Source organism: Lithobates pipiens, unplaced genomic scaffold (genome assembly GCF_037356315.1).
Source record: "Lithobates pipiens isolate NorthernLeopardFrog02 unplaced genomic scaffold, aLitPip1_a1.2 Scaffold_16, whole genome shotgun sequence".
Classification (NCBI taxonomy): domain Eukaryota; kingdom Metazoa; phylum Chordata; class Amphibia; order Anura; family Ranidae; genus Lithobates; species Lithobates pipiens.
The window spans coordinates 213,020,703-213,043,612 of record NW_027507748.1 but is presented as its reverse complement, the minus strand read 5'-3'; the positions used below and the strand labels follow the sequence as shown (position 1 = coordinate 213,043,612).

General features: G+C 45.8%; 1 protein-coding gene across 2 annotated transcripts in view; it reads left to right on the top strand.

The window, feature by feature from the left end:
* Positions 1–4,716, top strand: part of LOC143982349 (transcription elongation factor A protein 2-like) — an 82,812-nt gene extending 78,096 nt beyond the window's left edge. For both annotated transcript variants that reach the window (XM_077480985.1, XM_077480984.1), the window contains exon 17: positions 3,935–4,716. In XM_077480985.1, coding sequence (XP_077337111.1) covers positions 3,935–3,943 — 9 coding nt within the window. In that variant the 3' untranslated portion in view covers positions 3,944–4,716. The remainder of the gene's footprint in view (positions 1–3,934) is intronic.
* The last annotated feature ends 18,194 nt before the right edge of the window (positions 4,717–22,910 follow it).

Here is a 22,910-nt window from a genome sequence, read left to right as displayed (position 1 = left end):
ACAATATGGGGGAGGGGAGGGCTCATTACGGGGCTGGGAGGGCATACACCAGGGGAGACAGGAGGAAAGAGTACAGGGAGTGGGAGAGCACAGTACAAGGGTCAGGAGGGCACAATACAGGGGGCAGGAGGGCACACACCAGGGGCTGGAGGGCACACACCAGGGGAGTCAGGAGGGAAGAGTACGGGGGGTGGGGGGCACAATGCAGGGGTCAAAAGGGCACAATATGGGGGCAGGAGGGCACAGTACAGGGGCTGGGAGAGCACACACCAGGGGGGTCAGGAGGGAAGAGTGGAGGGTGGGAGGGCATAGTGCAGGGGTCAGGAGGGCACATTAGAGGGGCTGGAAGAGCCCACACCAGGGGGTTCAGGAGGAAAGAGTGTGAGGGCACAGTGCAGGGGTCAGGGGGGCACGGTACAGGGGCTGGGAGGGCACACACCAGGGGGGGTCAAGAGAGAAGATTGGGGGCACAGTGCAGGAGTCAGGAGGGCACAGTACAAGGGCTGGGAGGGCACATGCTAGGGGGGTCAGGAGGGAAGGGTGGGAGGGCACAGTGCAGGGGTCAGGAGGGCATGGTACAGGGGCTGGGAGGGCACAGGCCAGGGGGGAAGAGTGGGAGGGCACTTTTAGTGAGGCATGGGCAACCGGCAACCACTGGAGCATCGCAGGGGATTTGCCCTTGGGATGATTGAGGGGACAGAGCGACTGAGCCTGCTGCGTCCAGAATGCTGGATACCGACCGCGATGGTCAGTGCATAGATCCGGTGCGGTCATTGTGGCAAACCGCTCACCTGGCTTGCATCCAGCCAGCAGGAGCCACAGTACTACAACATGGACCTGCATTCAGGACTGTGTCGTGTTCAGCTGTGGAAGTCCTGGAAGATCGGAGCAGGCCTAGAATTATCAATGAATGGTGGGGTGGAGTCTGAGCCTGGTAACTCCCCTGTGAACATCCGTGACATAAGGGAAGAGGAGTCTGTCGTGGCCTGCGTCCTGGTTGGGGACCTGGTAACTGTAAGTACTGCCCAGCAGGAACCAGAAATTGTCCCTGAAATGCAGGCCGCCTTTGTGTCCCTTGCTAACCTCATCTGGAAGGAGCCAGTGTTGGAGGGGGATAAGCCCTCAGCTAAGCCAGAAGGGGAGTGCGAAGACAGGGCCAAAGATTGGGGTTCCCCCAGATTGCAAGCCGAATTTGGGTCCCTGGAGAAGCTAGCGGAGTGGTTATCTCACAGTAGCAGCTCTGAGTAGGAATGGAAGACAGGAGACTCCCAGGTCCTGAAGGCAGTCCGAGGGAGGAGATGTGTCAGATCCAGCTATGGGAACTGAAGAAGCTGCAGGAACCCCTATCAGCAGCAGACAACTTTTTTTGAACAGACCCGTCACCACAAGATCAGAGCACCTCTTCTTCTAGCCCCCTTTAGTGTGCTAGAAGAATAGTACATATTGGTGTGTTTTTATCTGGGCTGGGAGTGGCTCAGGGTAGTGCTGGGTGACTTACAGGTAGCATTACCAGGACTTCCCACTTCTTTCCAGAATGTTCTGGTGTTTTCTGAAAAGAAAAGTTGGGGTTATGAGGAGCCCTGACCAATCCCCAATCTGGTTTGGCAGGGGGCAGGCCTCCCTAAATACCCAGGGTCAGCCCAGCTGGGGAGGAGTTGATCGGGTGGAAGATGGAGTGTTAGGCTGTCGGGGCCTTTGAGGGAGCTCCCCAGTCAGGGGGGTAACCTTGGGCCTGGGCTCGGGTGCGCACGGGACCCTCTTACCCACAGAGGTGTCCTGACCAGGAGGCACAGAAGGAGCAAGAGAGAACAGTGGGAGAACACTGCCAGGCAAGTCTCCAGGAGTTCCACAGAGGCAGCCAGGAGGGCTGGTGAGTGTGCACACAGCTGGGGGGACTGAGAGGCAAGCCTGAGATGCATCAGTCGAGGATAGCTGCAGAACCAGTCTAGAGGATTGTGGTTCCATGGGCAATGGAAAAGGGCAGCTGCAGCCAGGAGGGCTGGCAGTGCATGAAGAGGTGGTACTGGGAGCAGTAGCCACAGGGACAGCTAGCACTGGGACTTTCTATATTTTTTCTACACTATAGGAGCCCGAGGTCCCTGCCTGCAATGGGTATCTGCTTTGGGCCTGGCTGAGCCAGTGTCAGGCCTACGGTGCTAGCTGGTTCGGGAAGTGCAAGCAATCGATGTGCTGGAGGAGTGAGGAGTGATAATCTGCAAACAAGGAAGTGCAGGAGGAGAAGAGGAGATTGTATATACCGTGGTGTGTATAGTTGGTCCCAATTTTGACTGTCAATTATCTGGGCATCTCATAAGTTTCCTATCCCTATCCAAGTTAAATTCCCCTCAATAAAATAAAAAAAAAAAAAAAAACAAGTGCAAGGACTGCTTTCATGTCTCTGGATGCTTGAAAAGTGTGTGCCTGGCTGGGCAAGGTGACAGACGGACTACTACACATAGCAGCCCCTACGGGGGGGACCGCTGCACATACTTACACTTACATGCATACACTTGTACACATTCCAAATACAAAAAACAAACTCACAGCTGCACAATCACATTCCAGTCTGTGCCTCATCAATTGCAGTTTACATTCACATATCACGTGTCCCACAGGAGGGACCTAGGTTAGGGAAATAAGCCAAAAACTGCACACAAAAATCATTCACAACCAGTTTAAAATAAATGAAACACAGTACTCGTACTAGAAGGAGATTTCACAACTGAATTTGAGAGGACAATCTGGGAATACTGCACTAAAATGATTAAACTTGGAGACAAGGAATACAAAGCAATAGGTAAACTCACTACTTTGGAGTGATACACTGATGGGAGAGTAATATATTTTTCAAACCACTTGTTTATTGAATAAATGTGGTCTAGTTTTTAAAATATAAATGACTCACGCTATTGAGATTAGATCGATAAATGATGGATTCTGATTAGTAGATGTTGTTTACTGCACAATTAGAATCAGTACTTGTTATTAACGAAGGCCATCATTTGCTAATGAACACCTGTTAGTGTTGATGCCTCTTTATTTTTACTTGTATTAGTATAATTTATCTGTATGCAATGGGGTTGATTCACTAAAAGAAGACAAGCGGTTCACTTTGCAGGGGGAATTTTCACTCTGGAAGGAAATTTCTCTAATGCCGCGTACACACGACCGGACTTCTGACGGAACAAATCTGTTGGACAATTCGATCGTGTGTGGGCTCCATCGGACCTTTGCTGTCCAAAAATCTGACGGACTTTAGAAATAGAACATGTTTCAAATTTTTTCGCCTTAACTCTGCCGGACCCAGCTCCTATGGAGAAATCCGCTCGTGTGTATGCTAGTCCGAAGGACAAAAAACGGACACTAGGGCAGCTATTGGCTACTGGCTATGAACTTCCTTATTCTAGTCTGGTTGTACGATATCACGTTCGAATCCATTGGACTTTGGTGTGATTGTGTGTGGCCAAGTCCGTTCATTTGGAAAGTGCGTCAGAACTCCACCGAAAGTCCGCCGGGAAGAACGTCGGACCTAGTCTGTCGAAAAAGTCTGGTCATGTGTATGCGGCATTAGTGTAGTGCATGAGGCGAAGCTCTAATCACTTCTATTATTTAATCATACACAGGCAAATTTTTTTGTTTTTTTTGTTTACCTGTCACAAAAAGATACTTGCTCCCCAAAAGAAAAACAAAACATATTTGTTAGAGGAGTTGGAGAGGGAGTGGATAAATGGTAGGTACATTTTTAAGTGCAGATTCAGTCTTAGTATGAAAATACTCTTTGCCTTTAGCAATGTATTTACCTCTTAATATGATAGAATACATATATATATATATATACATATATATATATATATATATATATATATATATATATATATATATATATATGCGTTTCATCAGTTTTAATGCTCTAAACAATTTTTTTCTCTTGCAGTTTTGCTGATCGATTACCTCTGTTACAGCCATGTAGTTCTGTGATCTACAGTGACTCCAGAGTCAACATCATCTTCGACTGTCTTTGTGATTGCGTCTTTTTGGAGGCTGGCCATAAATGTGCTTATCCTCACTTGAGTAGACTGAACATCGGGACCCTCCACAATTTTTGCTCAGTGCGTAGAAAGGTCCACTCTGATCTGGCAACTGAAACAATAATAAGCACCAATGACATTCTGCTTGTTTTCACCTCTAGCACATTAAATTGGCCTGATAACTGCAAGCGTGCACAAAATTGCCCCAAAGCATTGCTTGCTTATTTGAGCCATTTATGGGCAGCCTTGCTTTATGTATTTGGTAGACATGAGTAGATTCTTGTTTTTTATATTGCTTTCTTACAGACAATAATTAGAGAATATACCTTTGGGTAAATGCATTTTCTAAAATGTTCAGATAACATTTTTGAGTTTAACACAAATAAGAATGATTAATGAGTATATGCCTGCCAGTCATGTACAGCTAGAGAGAGGTACTACCAGTTCTTTAGAGCCAATATCTACTGCAAACAGAAAACGTATCCAACTACAAAAGTTATGTTTGCCAAATGGATCTTGTTCTTCAGTGCTAGAAGCTCACTGAAACCATTTTACTGTGTAGTAGTCAATAGGGTTGGCATTGGTCTTTAATCACCAAGGACGTTTTAATGAATATCTTGTTTCCTTTTTATTTTTTTATTTTTTTGAAGAGCTGAGGCAGAAATATTTTAAAAAACTTGATAAAACATTGTGCTTTTCTTCTTTAAGCTATGAAATTAAGAATATTGGGGTTGATTTAGTAAAACTGGAGAGTGCAAAATCTGGTGCAGCTGTGCATGGAAACCAATCAGCTTCCAGTTTTTTTTTCAACGCTTAATTGAACAAGCGGGGATTAGAAGCTGATTGGCTACCATGCACAGCTGCACCAGATTTTGCACTCTCCAGTTTTACTAAATGAACCCCATTGCTTATCTTACTTGGCAACATTATGGCACTCTATATTATTGTGCTTTAGTTTCCTGTTCACGTAGGTTAGTAAGCTTAGTGTTCTAAGTAGGTTAGTAAGCTTCAACCCTGGCTTGACCCTACATAGCCTGGCCAAAAATAGAGGCTTATACAGATGTTGTTACTACCTTACTACCTTGCAGTCAGTTTCACCAAACAGTCTACAACACATTTGAATGTATATGTTAACCCTAACTGGTAACTCAATTTCCAGGAATCTTCCAGGACAGCATGGGATTCTCTATCTTCCTAAAACAGGAAACACCTCACCTACAATCAATAAAAAAGCATAGTGACCTGTTCACCTCAGTTTTAAGCAAGTACTCAAGGTATCTAATGGAATAACAATGACATAATACAACACAGAATATAGAGTGGGGATTCCCATTGTCCTGGAAAATTCCTGGAAATTGAGTTACCAGGTAACTAATATTGTTTTCCCCAATCTTCTTCCAGGACAGCACATGAGAGGACAAGCGAGAAAACACCTATTAGGATGGGGCTATGGCTTGGCTTGCAGGACCTATTCCATAAGGTTCTGACAGGAGCTCTGACAGGTGATTAGGCCAATCTAGAAATTTCGAACCACCATGCAAAAATTGGACTAAGTGGTAGCTCTGTAGAGCTGTTGAGGCAATCCACTAGTTTCCAGTCCATGCTGAGGCCAAAGACCTGTGAAATAACCTCTAAAAACACTTGAAAGGTTAATATTAAAAGTCTGTAGAGTATACTTTGAAAACACAACTCTGATCCATCCATCTATAGTATTCTGAGACATCTTAACAACTCACTTGGGTTCTGTGAATAATATCAAAGGGCTATTTTTTGTTTCTTGTTTTTTTTTAAAAAGCTAAAATAGTATGGGTCTGCATAATTCTAAGCACAGAAAAGTAGCTTCATATCCTTGGATTGATTTAAAAATTGAGAAAGAATTACTATTTTCTAATCTCCATAAAACTGGTATGAGTTTATATCTACTATAAGAACTATCAAGTCCTTGAGAAACATTCAGTAGGTTTCCGCAATAGCTAAAGTGTAACTTACATAGTTACATAGTAGATGAGGTTGAAAAAAGACACAAGTCCAACCCATGTGTGTGATTATATGTCAGTATTATATTGTAAATCCCTGTATGTTGCTGTTATTCAGGTGCTTATCTAATAGTTTCTTGAAACTTTCAATGCCCCCCGCTGAGACCACCCCCTGTGGAAGGGAATTCCATATCCTTACCGCTCTTACAGTAAAGAACCCCCTACATAGTTTAAGGTTAAACGTATTTTGTTTGAATTTTAGTGAGTGGCCACAAGTCTTGTTAAACTCCCTTCTGCAAAAAAGTTTTATCCCTATTGTGGGGTCACCAGTATGGTATTTGTATATTGAAATCTTATCCCCTCTCAAGCGTCTCTTCTCCAGAGAGAATAAGTTCAGTGCTCGCAGCCTTTCTTCCACTGAACCTCCTGATGTAGCCAAAAACTACTAGCAATAGAGTCTGTGAGACTCTTACTTATGGCACAGCAAACATATTTTATGGGCACAAGAAGGCTTTTGTTTTATGGAACTATGCCCTTTAAGCCCCTCACACTGTTAAGACAATTTGACCACACCCACCATTCGCCACGGGGTGCACAGCACAACCCAGTGGTCTTTTACAATCCTAACAACATCCCTAGCACAATGAAAGGCTGGGGGAGAGCTTTGCCAATGGGCTAGCCTGTTCTGTGCCCTACTGCCTGTCTTGCTGTCACTCTAAAGTGGCAGGACAGAGCACTGTGGCAGGCTAGTGGGGAAGCGGGTGGGGGATATAGCATGACACCACATTTTACCCTACCAGGTGACACCAACCTTAATGACACCAGTGATGACAAGTGATGACAATATTTAATAACAAACAGTTTTGATGTTCCTGTTAAGACAAAGGAAACACAAATAACTAAGGTGACTAGGTGACTATACTCTTTTTATTGATTGTGGATGATGTTTTTCTTGTTTTAGGTAGGTGGAGGCTCTTTCACGTGCTGCCCTGGGAAGTGACTATAATGTTTTTTAAGCCTTTGTTATATCTCAGTGTTGCTGATCTCCTGCAGACCCTTTCTATTATTATACATGAACTCCAGTGAGGGCTGCAATATACACTCACAGGCTATATTATTGGGTACACCTGCTCAATTGCTTGGTAACATAAATTGCTAATCAGCCAATCACATGGTAGCAACTAAATGCATTTATGCATCTAGATGTGGTGAAGACAACTTGCTGAAGTTCAAGCCGAGCATCAGAATGGGGAAGAAAGGGGATTTAAGTGACTTTGAACGTGGCATGATTGTTGGTGCCAGGCAGGCTGGTCTAAGTATTTCAAATAAACAGAAAGAAGGCGCCTCTAATTGCAGAATTAAAACTTTTAATATCCCAAAAGGGTTAAAAAAAAACTTACAAAAGAGATGATGAAAGGAGCACATCATATGTAAAATAAGGCCGGTGATCCGGCATCCTGGTGGTCCCAGGGTGTCTCATAGATATCCAAAGGTATAACTGTATGGCAGCAGAACATCCCAGAAAAACCAGCAGATGGAAGCCACAGCTCTGAGGATACTAGAGGAACAGCCACGCTGTCAGGATCAGCATGGAATGCGAATCTCGAAAGTGGCGTCAACGAGAGGGGACCTGCAACCAACATGGACCGCAAACCAGAAGTGAGGTCATCAAAATGGGACATCTTTCGAAACTACTGATTGGTTGCTTCTTCAAGCCAAAAGTCATTGGCTTAAAGGAGGAACCAATCAGCAGCTCCAAGGATGCCGCCAGATCACCTGCCTTATTTTACATATGATGTGCGTCTTTCATCATCTCTCTTGTAATTGTTTTTAACACTTTTGGGATATTAAATGTTTTAATTCTGCACTTAGAGGCACCTTCTTTCTGTTTATCTCAAGTGCTGCCTTAAGTGTTAGAAGACTTTTTACCATCAATAACGTCAATATATATTCAATATAGACTACAATCTGTCCAGTCCTGATACTCAGAGCGCCCTTATACACACTTTTTATCTGAGTATTTCAAAACTGCTGATCTACTGGGATTTTCATACACAACCATCTCTAAGGTTTACAGAGAATGGTCCAAAAAAGAGAAAATATACAGTGAGCGGCAGTTGTGTGGATGAAAATGCCTTGTTGATGTCAGAGGTCAGAGGAGATTGGGCAGACTGGTTAGAGATGATAGAAAGGCAACAGTAACTCAAATAGCCACTCGTTACAACCATGCAGAATACCATCTCTGAATGCAAAACACATTGAACTTTAAAGCAGATGGGCTACAGCAGCAGAGGGCCATACCGGGTGTCACTCCTGTCAGCTAAGAACAGGAAACTGAGGCTAAAATTCACACAAGCTCACCGAAATTGGACAATAGAAGATTTCGAAAAGCGTTGCCTGGTCTGATGAGTCTTGATTTCAGCTGCGAGATTCAGATGGTAGGGTCAGAATTTGGCGTAAACAACATAAAAGCATGGATCCATCCTGCCTTGTATCAACAGCACAAGCTGGTGGTGGTGGTGTAATGGTATGGGGGATATTTTCTTGGCACACTTTGTGCCCCTTAGTACCAATTGAGCATCATTTAAATGCCACGGCCTACCTAAGTATTGTTGCTGACCATGTCCATCCCTTTGACTACAGTTTACCCATCTTCTGATGGTTCCTTCCAGCAGAATAATGCACCATGTCACAAAGCTCAAATCATCTCACCACTGGTTTCTTGGACATGACAATGAGGTCCCTGTACTCCAATGGCCTCCACAGTCACCAGATCCCATTTCAATAGAGCACTTTTGGGATGTGGTGGAACTGGAAATTTGCATCATGGATGTGCAACCAACAAATCTGCAGCAATTGCATGATGCTATCATGACAATATGGACCAAAATCTCTGAAGAATGTTTCCAACACCTTGAATCTATGCCACGAATAAGTAAGGCAGTTCTGAAGGCAAAAAGGGGTCCAACCCGGTACTAATACGGTGTACCTAATAAAGTGGCTGGTGAGTGTATATATTCTTTGCAAATCCTTAATAAAAGTATGACATACATGTAGTCACAAATGGAAGACAGAACACCATATTAACCACTTGCTATTTTACATAAACAGACAGATGGTAGCATTTCCAGGATAGAAAGCAGTTTTAAACCACTGTCCATTAGATAGTGCAAATCACAGAAAGAGGGTACAGTGTCAATGAGAGTGGCACTGTAGCATGTAATCACTGTGACCAATCACAGCATCCAACTATGTATATAATGGCTGAGGTTAGAAGCTGGCTTTCACTTTTTGCTTGCATACTGAACAGTGTGTTAGTGGAAAGAAAGCTTCTTGATCACAGTCAGTACCAGTGTAAACAAGTACCAGTGTCATTTAGCACCAGAAACAGTGTAATCCAGTACCAGTCTCCACTCACCCATCTACAGTATATGTCAGCTCCATTCTGATCTGATCTGTATATTAACCCTAAACTTATCCCCTTACTTATCCTGCACATCTGTACACTAATCCCTTCATCTCCATTCTGCCACTGTATGTGACCTGCACATTAACCCCTTCACCCCTTCCTCCCTCTGTGTATACATTTATTGAATCTAATGCACTATTACTAATCCTCATGTTTTAACCTTCAATATGGCATGTTTTTTTCATTTCTAAAATATTTTTAGCTAAAATTTAGATCACCTTGAGATGTGTACTTTCCACAAAGGCATCATTTTGGGGGTTTTCATATTGGCCTGGTATTTTCTATTCGCTGTTTTATAACAGAAAGTAAGGGAAACTGTTTTTTTCACATTTATGGTCTTATTTTCTCTTTATATAGTAAACAATAAAAATGTTGGTGCTTATTAAATACCACTGAACGAAAGCTCTATCTGTCTAAAAACAATTATATAAAATTCATTTGAGTACACCATTGCATGACCGAGTAATTGTCAATCAAACTATCACAGCTCTGAAAACTAAAAAATGGCCTGGGCATAAAGGGGGTTTACCATGTTGGTTATCAAAAGGTTAAGCTTTTAACATCTAAAGTTTATCAAGATATATTCTTCCAGGATGTATAAAAAGAAAAGCTAATGATATTTGCATTTGCAAGCTAATGGGCGTTATACAAGCCAAGTGGCATGTAGTCACAAGTCAAATATTTCTTGAGCAAATCTTTAAAACTTCTATCTGTCCCTTGATATCTGGAACTGCTAGAAAATGCCTGATTATAGTGGCACATCAGCCAGCATGTATTAGGAGTAAAAAGGAACATTTATCCAGTTTAAATCTCCTGGCTGTCCTTTATTTCGTGTATAAGAACCAATTTCCCACCGCTGCTCCAGTAATTGGTATAAGCTGATACATATTGATTGGTACACATTTATTCATTTCACTCAGCTGTATCTTTCCGCACTTCTGTACAAAATTGAAAGCTGCTAGAGGAAAACATATTGGTTTTGTAAAGCTTCACATTTATAAGGGTCCTTCACTGATATTTTTCGTATGCAATGATCTGTCCATCTTCGTGTCTGAACATTTTGCATCAAAGTCAATATCTTTGCCACCAATTTATCTTAATGTTGTACAATTAGTTAAATTCTACCATCTACAGTGAAGATACAAATCTTGCTCAAGGCTCAGGTTATTTGTTCTAGTTTTAGAATGAATCCGATATACATGTGTTAGGACTTGGTTAACCTCAATGTAAGTTTTAACTTGTTTCCCTTAAGACCCATACACACGATAGGACTTTGTACAAACTTTCCCTTGGATTTTTGTACAAAGGGCGTCGGCCCTGAACTTGTATTGCATACACACAGCAGGACTTTTTCAGCCAACTTTCACCAAATCACATGGTTTTTCTGCTCTTTACTGCCACCTTTGGTCAACTTCTGTATTGTTGTCTGATCTTTTGCATTAGTTCTGAGCATGCCTGTTTGTACTTTGTACAAAAGTCCTATGGTTTTCTGTACACACGATCAGACTTTGCTCCATCGGACTTTTGTTGCCAGAAAGTTTGTCCGTTCACACAGCCAACAAAAGTCCGATGAAAACCAAAAAAGTTTGTCTGATGGAGCATACACACGGTCGGATGTTGCTCCAAAACAGCTAATTTGCATGTTTGTTGTCAAAAAGTCTGATCGTGTGTATGGGCCTTTAGATCGTTGCAGGCAAGTCCATGGGACTGTTTCTGGTAGGATGGCAATCTCTGGATAGTCATTATATACCATGTCATTTCCAAGCTAATCCCAAGATGAGCATCACTACAGTGGGAATAAATATGTAGAATATTGCCACCCTACCTTCTAGAGCAGGGATCTCCAAACTACGGCCCTCCAGCTGTTGCGGAACTACACATCCCATGAGGCATTGTAAAACTCTGACATTCGCAGACATGATTAAGCATGATGAGAATTTTAGTTCCTGAATAGGGATGAGCTTCGTGTTCGTGTCGAACATACGTTCGAGGTCGAACATCGGCGAATTCCGAACGTTATGGGCCGTTCGCGCCAAATTCTTGTGGCGCTCACGGCCCACAATGCACTGCGTCATGACAGTGCATTGCTGGCTCATGATTGGCCAAGCATGCACTGTGACCCCGCATGCTTGGCCAATCACAGCGCCAGCAGCGAGGAGAGCCATGATTGGCCACAGGCAGGATGCCTGTGGCCAATCATAGCTCAGGCTGTGTAGTACACGCCCCACACTATATAAGGCCGCCAGCGCGGCGGCCTTGTGTAGTGTGTTGGCGTCTGAAGCAGTTAGTGGGTGTTCTGTGTACCTTCAACACAGTATACACCGATCGTTATCGGCCGATTTTCGATCTTGCTCTTCTGTAGTGGTTGTTGTCTGCGTGCCCTGACCGCAGTATACACCGCTATATTCACTTCACCTATATAGCTAGTGATCTATCTTTTATAATAGAGCTTGCAGTCAGTAGTGTTATGAGCTTGTGCGTGCTGTCTGCGTGCTCTGTACCCAGTACACACCGCTATATCCACCTACATAGCTCTTCTCTATTTGAGCCCACTTGCCATCTGCAGGAGTTATTGGAAGTTGTGTGTGCCTCCAGCACAGCACAGTATACATCTGTATATACCCCTTTATCTCTGGTGTTCTATAATAAAGGCATCTGCAGGAGTTAGTGGGTGTTTTGTGCCTCCAGCACAATATACACCTGTATCTACCCTTTATTGCTGTTCTCTAATAGAGCCATCTGCAGGGCTTAGTGGGTGTTGTGTGACTCCATTACAGTATACCCCTTTATCTCTGGTGTTCTATAATAAAGGCATCTGCAGGAGTTAGTGGGTGTTGTGTGCCTCCAGCACAATATACACCTGTATCTACCCATTATTGCTGTTCTCTAATAGAGCCATCTGCAGGGCTTAGTGGGTGTTGTGTGACTCCATTACAGTATACCCCTTTATCTCTGGTGTTCTATAATAAAGGCATCTGCAGGAGTTAGTGGATGTTGTGTGCCTCCAGCACAATATACACTACCCAACTGCTGTTTTACCCAACTCCCTTCAGCCCATTACCATGTTTGGAAGGCCAGCAAGGAGAGGCAGACAGGCGGGAGCCGATAAAAGAGGGCAAGCAGGCTCTGTGTCTAGAGACAACAGTGCTGGTCGTGGACGCGGTGCATTGTCATCAGCACGTGGCCATGGGACAAGCTTGTCCTTCTTTTCGGCAGCTGGACATGTTGAACCGCAACATGCCAACGACTTGGTAGAGTGGATGACCAAGCCCTCTTCATCCTCCTCATCCTCTCTCACCCAGTCTCAGGGTACTAGCAAAGCAGCTGCCAACGCATCGTCTTCCCTCCTCTCAATGTCATCATCAGTGACTCCTTCCCTAGACCCACCACGTCCTCCTGAGGAGTCTCCAGAACTCTTTGAGCACAGTGTTGAGTACATGCTCCAGGAGGATGTCCAGTGTTTTGTAGGCTCTGATGATGACACTCAGCTAAAGGAAGGCAGTAGCGTGAATGCAGAGAGAGGGGATGCTCAAGAAGGACAGCAATCTGGCAGTCATGTTCCACAAGCTGCAGCATATTGCCAGGTTTGCTACAGCGATGAAGAGGGAGGGGATGATGAGGGCACTGACTCCACGTGGGTGCCTGGTAGGAGAGAGGAGGAGGAGGAGGAGGAGGCACATGTCCAACGAGGCAGGATGCCCTCCGGGGGCCAGCTTAGGGGCAGCACACCGACTGAATCACACCGCAGAGCTCCGCCTGTGCAGGCCGCTGCCTCTGCGCGTTATTCTAAAAGTTCTTTGGTGTGGGCCTTTTTTGAGACGAGTGCATCAGATCGCACCGCTGCAATTTGCAACATATGTCTCAAGCGTATCTTGCATGGCCAAAACATCAGCCGCTTGGGCACCACATGCTTGACCAGACATATGTTGACCTGCCATGCAGCTCGTTGGCAAGCGTACCTCAAAGACCCACACCAAAGAACAAAGCGGACCTCTCCTTGCTCCTCATCAGCTGGCATCTCCAACCCCACTAGACCTTCAGTCCTCTCTGAAACCTGCTCTGAGAGGAATGAAGGTGTAGAATTAGGTGTGTCACAGCCAAGTGCTTCCGGTTACTCTGCTAGCAGTACACCCACGTCCGATTATAGCAGGCAAATGTCCCTGCCCCAGCTGCTGGACCGGCGAAAGAAGTTCACTCCCAGCCATACACATGCCCAGCGGTTGAATGCTAGCTTGGCTAAATTGCTAGCACTTCAACTGCTGCCTTTTCAGTTGGTAGACTCGGCCCCCTTCCGTGAGTTTGTACAATGTGCGGTTCCTCAGTGGCAGGTCCCCAAACGCCACTTTTTCTCACGGAAGGCGATTCCGGCTCTCTACCGGCATGTGGAAGGCAATGTCCTTGCCTCGCTGGACAGGGCGGTCAGCGGTAAGGTGCATATTACCGCTGACTCATGGTCCAGTAGGCATGGACAGGGACGTTACCTGTCTTTCACGGCCCATTGGGTCACTCTTCTGGCAGCTGGGAAGAATGCAGGACAAGGTGCAGTAGTGTTGGAGGTTGTTCCGCCACCACGCCTCCAAAATGCTACTTTTGGTTGTGACACACCTCTCTCCTCCACCCCCTCCTCTTCTTCTTCCTCCATGGCCTCTTCCAGTGCTCTGTCCTCAGAACCAGCGGTGCTCCGTAGGCGTTCCAGGGGCTACGCAAGTACGCAGGCAAAACGATGCCATGCTGTGCTTGCGCTGGTTTGTTTGGGGGACAGGAGCCACACTGGGGCGGATGTTTTGTCAGCTCTGCAGGGGCAGGCCGAGAGGTGGTTGACGCCACACCAGCTTAAGCCAGGAATGGTGGTTTGCGACAATGGCACCAACCTCCTCTCCGCCCTCCAACAGGGACAACTGACCCATGTGCCCTGTGTAGCTCACGTCCTTAACCTGGTGGTGCAGCGGTTCTTGGGCAGGTACCCCGGCTTACAGGATGTCCTGAAGCAGGCCAGGAAAGTCTGTGTGCATTTCCACCGATCATTTAATGCCTGTGCTCGGCTGGCTGAGCTCCAAAAGGAGTTGAACCTGCCCAAGAACCGCCTTATATGTGACATGCCCACCAGGTGGAACTCAACGTTGGCCATGCTGCAGCGGCTGCACACGCAGCAGAGGGCCATCAATGAGTACCTGTGCGACTACGGCACCAGGACAGGGTCAGGGGAGCTCGGTTTTTTCTCACCACGCCAGTGGGGCATGATCAGGGATGCATGCACTGTCCTGTCACCGTTTGAGGAGGCCACAAGGATGGTGAGCAGTGACAGTGCATGCATCAGTGACACTGTACCTCTTGTCCACCTCTTGGAGCATACGCTGCGTGGAATAATGGACAGGGCACTTGAGGCAGAACAGAGGCAGGAAGAGGAGGACTTCCTTGCTTCTCAAGGCCCCCTTTATCCAGACAGTGTTCCTGCTGTGCCACCCATCACACAGGAAGAGGATGAGGAGGAGGAAGAGGAGGAGGATGATTGTGTCAGCATGGAGGTGAAGGGTGGCACTCAGCATCAGCAGCAGCAGTCTTGTAGGGATGATTTACAGTCCCATAAAAACACGTGGACTTGTACGTGGCTGGGAGGAGGTAGCTGCGGATCATGTTGCCCTTAGTGACCCAGAGGACTCCGAACCAAATGCCTCAGCTAACCTACACTGCATGGCCTACCTGATCCTACAAAGCCTGCGGAAGGATCCTCGTATTCTTCGGATCAAGGAGAGGGACCATTACTGGCTGGCCACTCTCCTTGATCCACGGTACAAGGGTAAGGTTGCCGATCTTATCTTGCCATCGCAGAGGGAGCAGAGGATGAGACATCTCCGGGAGGCCTTGCAGAAAGGTCTGTGCAACGCATTCCCAGAGACTGGGAGGTTACAAACTCCTGGTCCTGGACAACGTGTTGCTGAGGCATCGGTCAGAAGGAGCGGTGGAGAAGGTGGCCGTCTGACTGATGCTTTCAGACAATTTTTTAGTCCGCAGCCCCAAGGTATGATTGGTTCCAGCAACCATCGTCAGCGTCTGATTTACATGGTGCAGGAATACCTAGGGACAAGGTCAGACTTGGACACCTTTCCCACCGAAAATCCTCTGGCTTACTGGGTCTTGAGGATGGATCACTGGCCAGAGCTTGCACAGTATGCAATTGAGCTACTGGCCTGTCCTGCATCCAGCGTTCTTTCGGAACGCACCTTCAGTTCTGCTGGTGGCTTTGTTACCAATCACAGGGTGCGCCTGTCCACCGAATCAGTTGATCGACTGACCTTCATCAAGATGAATCAGTCTTGGATCACCCACAGCTACCAAGCACCTGAAGCTGATGTAACCGAATAATTTTTTTTGAAATATCACATCCCTTCAAGACTGCCTATGCTGATGCTGAGTGACTGTCCTGTTATGTTGATTGTCTATTCCTCTTCCTCCTCCGCTGATATGTTGGAAGAACATTTCTGGTTCTGGGTGATGCCATCAGCCCAATTTTTCTGCCCCTGTTTAACAGGGGTGTTTAATTACAATTTTTGATGCAATGCTTTGCAGCAGGGCTAATTCCTGCAATAAAAATAGAGTATATGGGAGAGGTTGCAGTGTGGTGGCACCAGCACCAGTGCCGAATGCCGCGTACACACGATCAAACAAGCGGGTGGAAAAGTCTGGCAAACTCAAGTCCGCCGGACAATCCCCCCGTGTGTAGCCTCCGGCATACTTTTTTGACCCGAAAGTACGGCGGACTTAGAAAGTAGTTTTACACTCCAATCTTCCCGCCGGACTCGCATTTCGGCGGACAATCCGGCCGTGGGTGTGCCAGTCCGCCGTACTTTTGAAATGAACAGACTTTTCCCGCCCGGAGAAAAGTCTGCTCATTTCGAGCGGGTCTCCAGGTAGGCGGGGCCCGCGAAGGATACGTCACTGGACCCGCCGCCTGGTATGGACTTAAAGGGGAACCCCAACGCCGAAAAAAATCGGCGTGGGGGTTCCCCCCAAGTCCACATCAGACCCTTGTCCGAGCACGCTACCCGGCCGGCCAGGAAAGGGGGGACGAGTGAGCGCCCCCCCTCCTGAGCCGTACCAGGCCGCGTGCCCTCAACATGGGGGGTGCCTTGGGGAAGGGGGGCCGCGCGGCCCCCCTTCCTGGCCGGCCGGGTAGCGTGTTCGGACAAGGGTCTGATGTGGACCTGGGGGGACCCCCACGCCGATTTTTTTCGGCGTTGGGGTTCCCTTTTAAGTCCATACCAGGCGGCTGGGCCAGCGACGTATCCTTTGCGGGCCCTGCCTACCTGGAGACGCGCTCGAAATGAGCGGACTTTCCTCCGCGTGTGTGGGCGAGTCCGTTCATTTCAAAAGTAGGGCGGATAGTACGGCGGACTTAGTACGCCGTATTAGTCCGCTGAAAAAGTGCCGTGTGTCGGCAAGTAGCCCGTTCGGAAAGTCCGACGGACAGTCTGGCGGGAAGTCCGCCAGACTAAGTACGTCGGACAGACGGCTACGTGTGTACGCGGCTTAAGGCTCAATTTTTCTGCCCCTGTTTAACAGGGGCGTTTAAGTACAATTTTTGATGCAATGCTTTGCAGCAGGGCTAATTCCTGCAATAAAACTAGAGTATATGGTTGAGGTTGCAGTGTGGTGGCACCAGCACCAGTGCCTAATGCCCAATTTTTCTGCCCCTGTTTAACAGGGGCGTTTAATTACAATTTTTGATGCAATGCTTTGCAGCAGGGCTAATTCCTGCAATAAAACTAGAGTATATGGGAGAGGTTGCAGTGTGGTGGCACCAGCACCAGTGCCTAAGGCCCAATTTTTCTGCCCCTGTTTAACAGGGGCGTTTAAGTACAATTTTTGATGCAATGCTTTGCAGCAGGGCTAATTCCTGCAATAAAACTAGAGTATATGGGAGAGGTTGCAGTGTGGTGGCACCAGCACCAGTGCCTAAGGCCCAATTTTTCTGCCCCTGTTTAACAGGGACATGTAATTACAATTCTTGATATAATATTTCACAGGAGGGCCCGTTCCTGTGCCCACCCAGAGTAACTGTGAGGACTTATAGTGTTGTGGCACCAGCACCACAACCACCAAAGGTCAATTTTTCTACCACTGTTCAACAATGGCATGTAATTACAATTCTTGATATAATCACTCACAGCAGGGCGTTCCAGCGCCCACCAAGAGTCACTTTCAGGGCTTACAATGTTGTGGCAAAACCAACACCTTGTTCCGCCATTTCTGCAGAGCATATAGGGCAGGCCCCTACTTTCAAACATCCAACTTACAAACATCTACTTGCAAATGGAAGGAGACAACAGCAAGTGAGATGAAAAAAGATGTACGACAAAACAAATTATACAGGGGTGATAACCCTTCCCTATGTTTTCCAAAAAGATTAAAAATAGTTTTTTTGACTGGAGCTACACTTTAAAAATGTACCAGTTGAAAATTACAGATTCAACTTAACACAACAAACCTAAACAGTCCCTGTCTTGTTTGCACTGCCTGTATACTGCTGTTCTGAGTATATAGGGCCTGGGGGCCACACGCATTTCCTTTTTTTAATATGGGTACGGGGTTCCCCTTAATATGCGTACAAGACCCAAAGGGGCTGGTAATAGGCAGGGAGGGCTACCCATGCCATTTTTCTCAATGATTTTCAACCATATTGCAGGAACCAGATATAACATTAAAACCGCAAGCAGTTTTAAATGATGTTATTTCCGTTTAATGTCATTTTGTGCAGGGACTGTTCTAAACACGGGAAACACGTGGCACTTCACAGGCATACTACAGACACCCCCCAGGCACCATATTTAAAGGAATATTTCACTTTTTTTTTCACTTTAATCGTCATTAAAATCAGTGCTCCCGCCAAAACGGCCATTTTTAAAAACATTTTAGGCATTGACCCATGTCCCCTGGGGCAGGAGCCAGGTCCCCAAACCCTTTTTAGGACAGTATCTTTCATATTAGCCGTTAAAATGAGCACTTTTAATTTCGAACGTTCGAGTCCCATAGACTTCAATGGGGTTCTAAAGTTCGTACGAATTTGGGGTCCGTTCAAAAGTTCTGGTGCGAACCGAACCGGGGGGTGTTCGGCTCATCCCTATTCCTGAACAACTGGAGGGCCATCGTTCAGAGAACCCTGTTCTAGAATGACCCTTGTAGGTGTGTCTGAGGATTGGCTGCGGTAATTGCAGCTTGAGAATGGGTAGATTTAAAATACAAAGTTTACAATATCACGGAATCTTGTATTAGAAGGTAGTATGGTGCCCCCAAGCACTGGGGGGTTGGAAAACAAAATCATCGCAAAGTTTGACTTTGTGCACGATTTTCAATACAATGTTAAACTGGTATGTGTAATTAGAGTGGACTATTTAAGTAAATCTAAGCTTAGCCAGTGAAAGGCAATGCAACCTTCCCTTCACTTCCCAGCCCCTCCTTTCTTCCAAGGAAGTGACGTGATTCAAATGGAACTTCTAGGTATGGGGGAAGCTTCTGACACACTCCCCTGTCATTTGAGATGTTGAGCCTGCTCCTCGCTGCTTTCCCTGAGAGTGGAGTCTAAGAGGTAGCTGGTATTCCGCCAGGGAGCCCCTCCTGGAAGTTTGGGGTTAGCTGCCAGCTACACCCAGGTCACTTAACAAGTACGTGCAGTCTTGGGGGAAGTAAGATACCAGGTGGTGAGGTACTAGAATGTGAGAGATGCCTAAGGCATTGGGCAGCTGTAAGCAGGGCAAATCTGGAGGCTGTGGGTGCATAAATGGTGCAACTGTGGATCTTGAAAAGACTTCAGTGCTGGAGTGAGGCAGCAGGGACCAAGACTGTATATACAGTGGAGACCTCAGAAGAAACAGAGGCTGTGTGATCTGCAGAACATGTGGGAGCAGGAGAGATGCCCTGGAGGTTTTCGGGTACAGCAAGGGCTTGGGATGCAGGAGATAGAGAGGATACTGGCATTGGAGTAGGAAAAATAAGGGACCGTGACACTAACCCTTCCCCCCCTCATATGGGGTGTCCCCTCCCATCCAAGCCCTGGTTTCAAGACAGAAGAAGCAATCGAATTTCCATAGAAGGTGAAGCACAAAAACATCAGTGACAGTGACAGTTAACAGTGATGGCCATTGGCTGCCTGTCATTACTTTGTACAGGTTTAGCAGCCACTGCTATTCGCATGAACTTGTCATTCCGCTCACAAGAATCTGCTGATTCTTGCTTCTGGAATCTGGTCTATGTGGGTAAATGCTCCTGTGAAGGAGGCCTTAGTGGTTTTGAGCTTGAAGCCCTGATGCCCTCTAGGCCAAACAAAAAGTTTTCATTTCCAGTAGGCCTGTCTCTGTACTGCAAGTGTTAAGTGCTTGTTTTGTCCAGGGGAGAGGAGAAAGACTGTACTTACCTGATCCTCTGCTCCATCTGCAATAGGCGCTCCTCCATGATCCAGTTCCTATTCTGCTATGGAGCCTGCTCTGGGCTTGATGACATCAGAAACAGTTCACTACTCTAGAGTGCGGGGGATCAGGAGCTGCAGGGACTGGCCTTGTGCGGTAAGGATCAGAAGATCAGGTAAGTATATCTCCTTTCATCTCTGCCCTAGACAAGAATGAGCAATTAACCCTTGCAGTGCAGGCATGCCCCCACTGCAGGAGAATTTTTTTTTGCCAGAAGTTCAGCTTTACACAAAGCTTATCTCCTGCAGGGAAATTAAGTGATGGAGCAACAAATGGTACAGCTAAGCAGCTGGGGCTAGCATTTCGGGCATCCTCTTGGTTTGACTTGTAAAGGTTCACTTAAATTGGTTGTATAGGCTCAAGATTTTTAATCTTCATGCATTCTAAAATGTAAAGAACTAAACAAATAGCTTTACATAAGCCAGCAACATCCACACATGAGTCACCCAACATTAAAGGAGATTTATCTTTACAAAATAAATACACCTTTGCATAGTGGTACTGACTTTCTCAGAATTCCTCTTCCCCCTCACGCACTATACGCTGTGGCAATAATTCCCACAGTCAGGTGCAATAGAAAACATTCCAAAGTGGTATGAAGTTCAAGGAGTTGCGACCCTACACTTCCCTCCTCATCAGGAACCTCTCCCTACCACTAGTACTGTCACTAAAAGGCAGGGCTCCTTTCCCTACACTGCCGACTTGCATAAAGCTTGCAAAACATGGGAGCCAGGGCCTTAAAAAGACTGCCTGACCCAAGATGACTGCCAGAGTCACATGGGGCAACAGCATCCAGTTGGGTGCTTCCCCAGTGACCCAAGAAACCAGACAGGAAGGAACTGTGTTACTCTTGACTTCCTCTCCAGCTGAGGTGGAGAAAGTAGACTGCACCTATCTACAAACTGTTGTTGGAATGCCAGAATCTGGCCCTCACAGTGCAAAAGGTTGTAATGCTAAACAATAAAAACCTGTGGTTTGTATAACAAAAAGATAGGCTTGATGCACTTGATGGCTTATTGAAAATTTTTGGACAATTTGGTCTAATTTTTAGGAATTTTGCCAAGGCAACCCTGAGGAACCTTAAAGGCAACCCAGGATGCCTGGGCAACCTGGTTGAAAAAAGACTGATCTAGGTCATATACGAAATGATCCTTCTAAACAAGGAGTTGTGATCTCTATAGCAATCAAATAATTGGTAAAATGTACAGTTGCTTCTGACAGTTGTATAGAAAGATACCTTGAAAGTTAAGATCAAATATTTACCTAGCAATTTATAGGTTGTTCTTGTCACACATGGTGAAAAATGATTGGTGTATTAGGTTATATTTGTACCAGAAAAACTCAGAATAGGCATTATAATTTACCACAGTAAACTGGCCTCACACAGTGATTTTCTAATGCTAAAGTTGTGGCCTTCACTAGGAATGGGCCAAACACCTACCGGTTCAGTTTGCACCAGAACATCTCGCACAGGCAAAAAGTTCTAGCGAACGTGCAAACTATTAAAGTCTATGGGGACACGAAAATTAAAAATCAAATGTCCTCATAATAAAGGCTTTTATGAAAGTTATTGTCATAAAAAGCGTATGAGGACCCGGGTACTGCCCTGGGAGACATGTATCAATGCAAAAAACAAGTTTTAAACCAATCTTTTTTAAAGGAGCAGTTAATTTAATGATTAAGTGAAAAATATATATATAAATATAAATATTGTGTCCTTAGTCTGCCTGTAAAGTGGCACATCAGTACAATGTGTAGAACATGCCGCAGTAATAATGAAGTTTCTAAAGGAAAACATGTAATTTAAACTTGCTCATGGCTGTAATTTATTGCCATCTCCCAGCAATACATATATATATATATATATATATATATATATATATATATATATATATATATATATATATATATATATATTGTGGCAGCACGCAGGTAAAATCACCTGGTTGTATTCAGGATGGGAAATATGTGTGTCCTAGATTCAGGCTTTATGCAGACTTTTACAATTAGAGGGGAAGAGTTAATGAGCCCAGCTGTAGTAAGTGGGCTCATTAAGGCCTCTACAAAAAACTCCAGCATGCATAGGGAGATGCTCCATCCTGGAACCAGTTTTGTGTGTATAGACTGGGGAGTCTGAGATCTGTTCTTTGCGGTGAGTTAACGCCTGTGTGGCAAACCCCTACAATAGAGACAGGGACTGGGGCAGCACAAGGCTGCACCCAGTTGTTAGACAGGGAGTCTACGTGTGTAGTTAGAGGTCAAGCTGACCAGGATTTATTTTCTTGTTTTATTTTGTTTGGCTGTTATTTGTATCACTGCATGTAGCAAAAATAAACCGGATCTTTTGTTTTTTGAACCTACACCGCTGTCTGCTGTGCCTGACTTCGTGTTGTGAACCCATCCAGGGGGTCACACACACCTGCTACCGAGCTAACCCCTCACAGTTGGTGGAGAATTTTGGCAAGTTTTTTTTTCAATTTTTTTTAAGGCCAGCATGGAAGAGATACTGAGACAGCTGGCTCTAGCAAATGCAAACCAGCAGCAAGCAAATGCAAATCAGCAGCAAACAAATGCAGCTTTACAAAAGAGCCTTGCAGCCCAGCAGAAAGCTCACCAGCAGAGCCTGGAAGCTCAGCAACAAGCACTGCAGCAATCTGAAGCCCGCTTTATAGACCTATTGCAGAAACAAGAGCAGAATTTTCAACAGAAAATAGAGACATTAATACAGCAACGTCCGCAGACCAATGAAGCAAGTGGTTACAATAATACCGCATCCTTTGGTGTGAGCCGTTTATTGACAAAAATAACTGGAGAGGATGATCCGGAGGTGTTTCTGACCGCTGGACTGGTGGCCCCTCTGTTAACTGGGGAATCGCAGAAAGCTTATTATGACCTAGAGCCTGACCAAGCAAAAGACTATGTGGTGCTAAAAGCAGAAATATTGGCACGGCTGGGTGTCACCCTGGCCGTCCGGGCT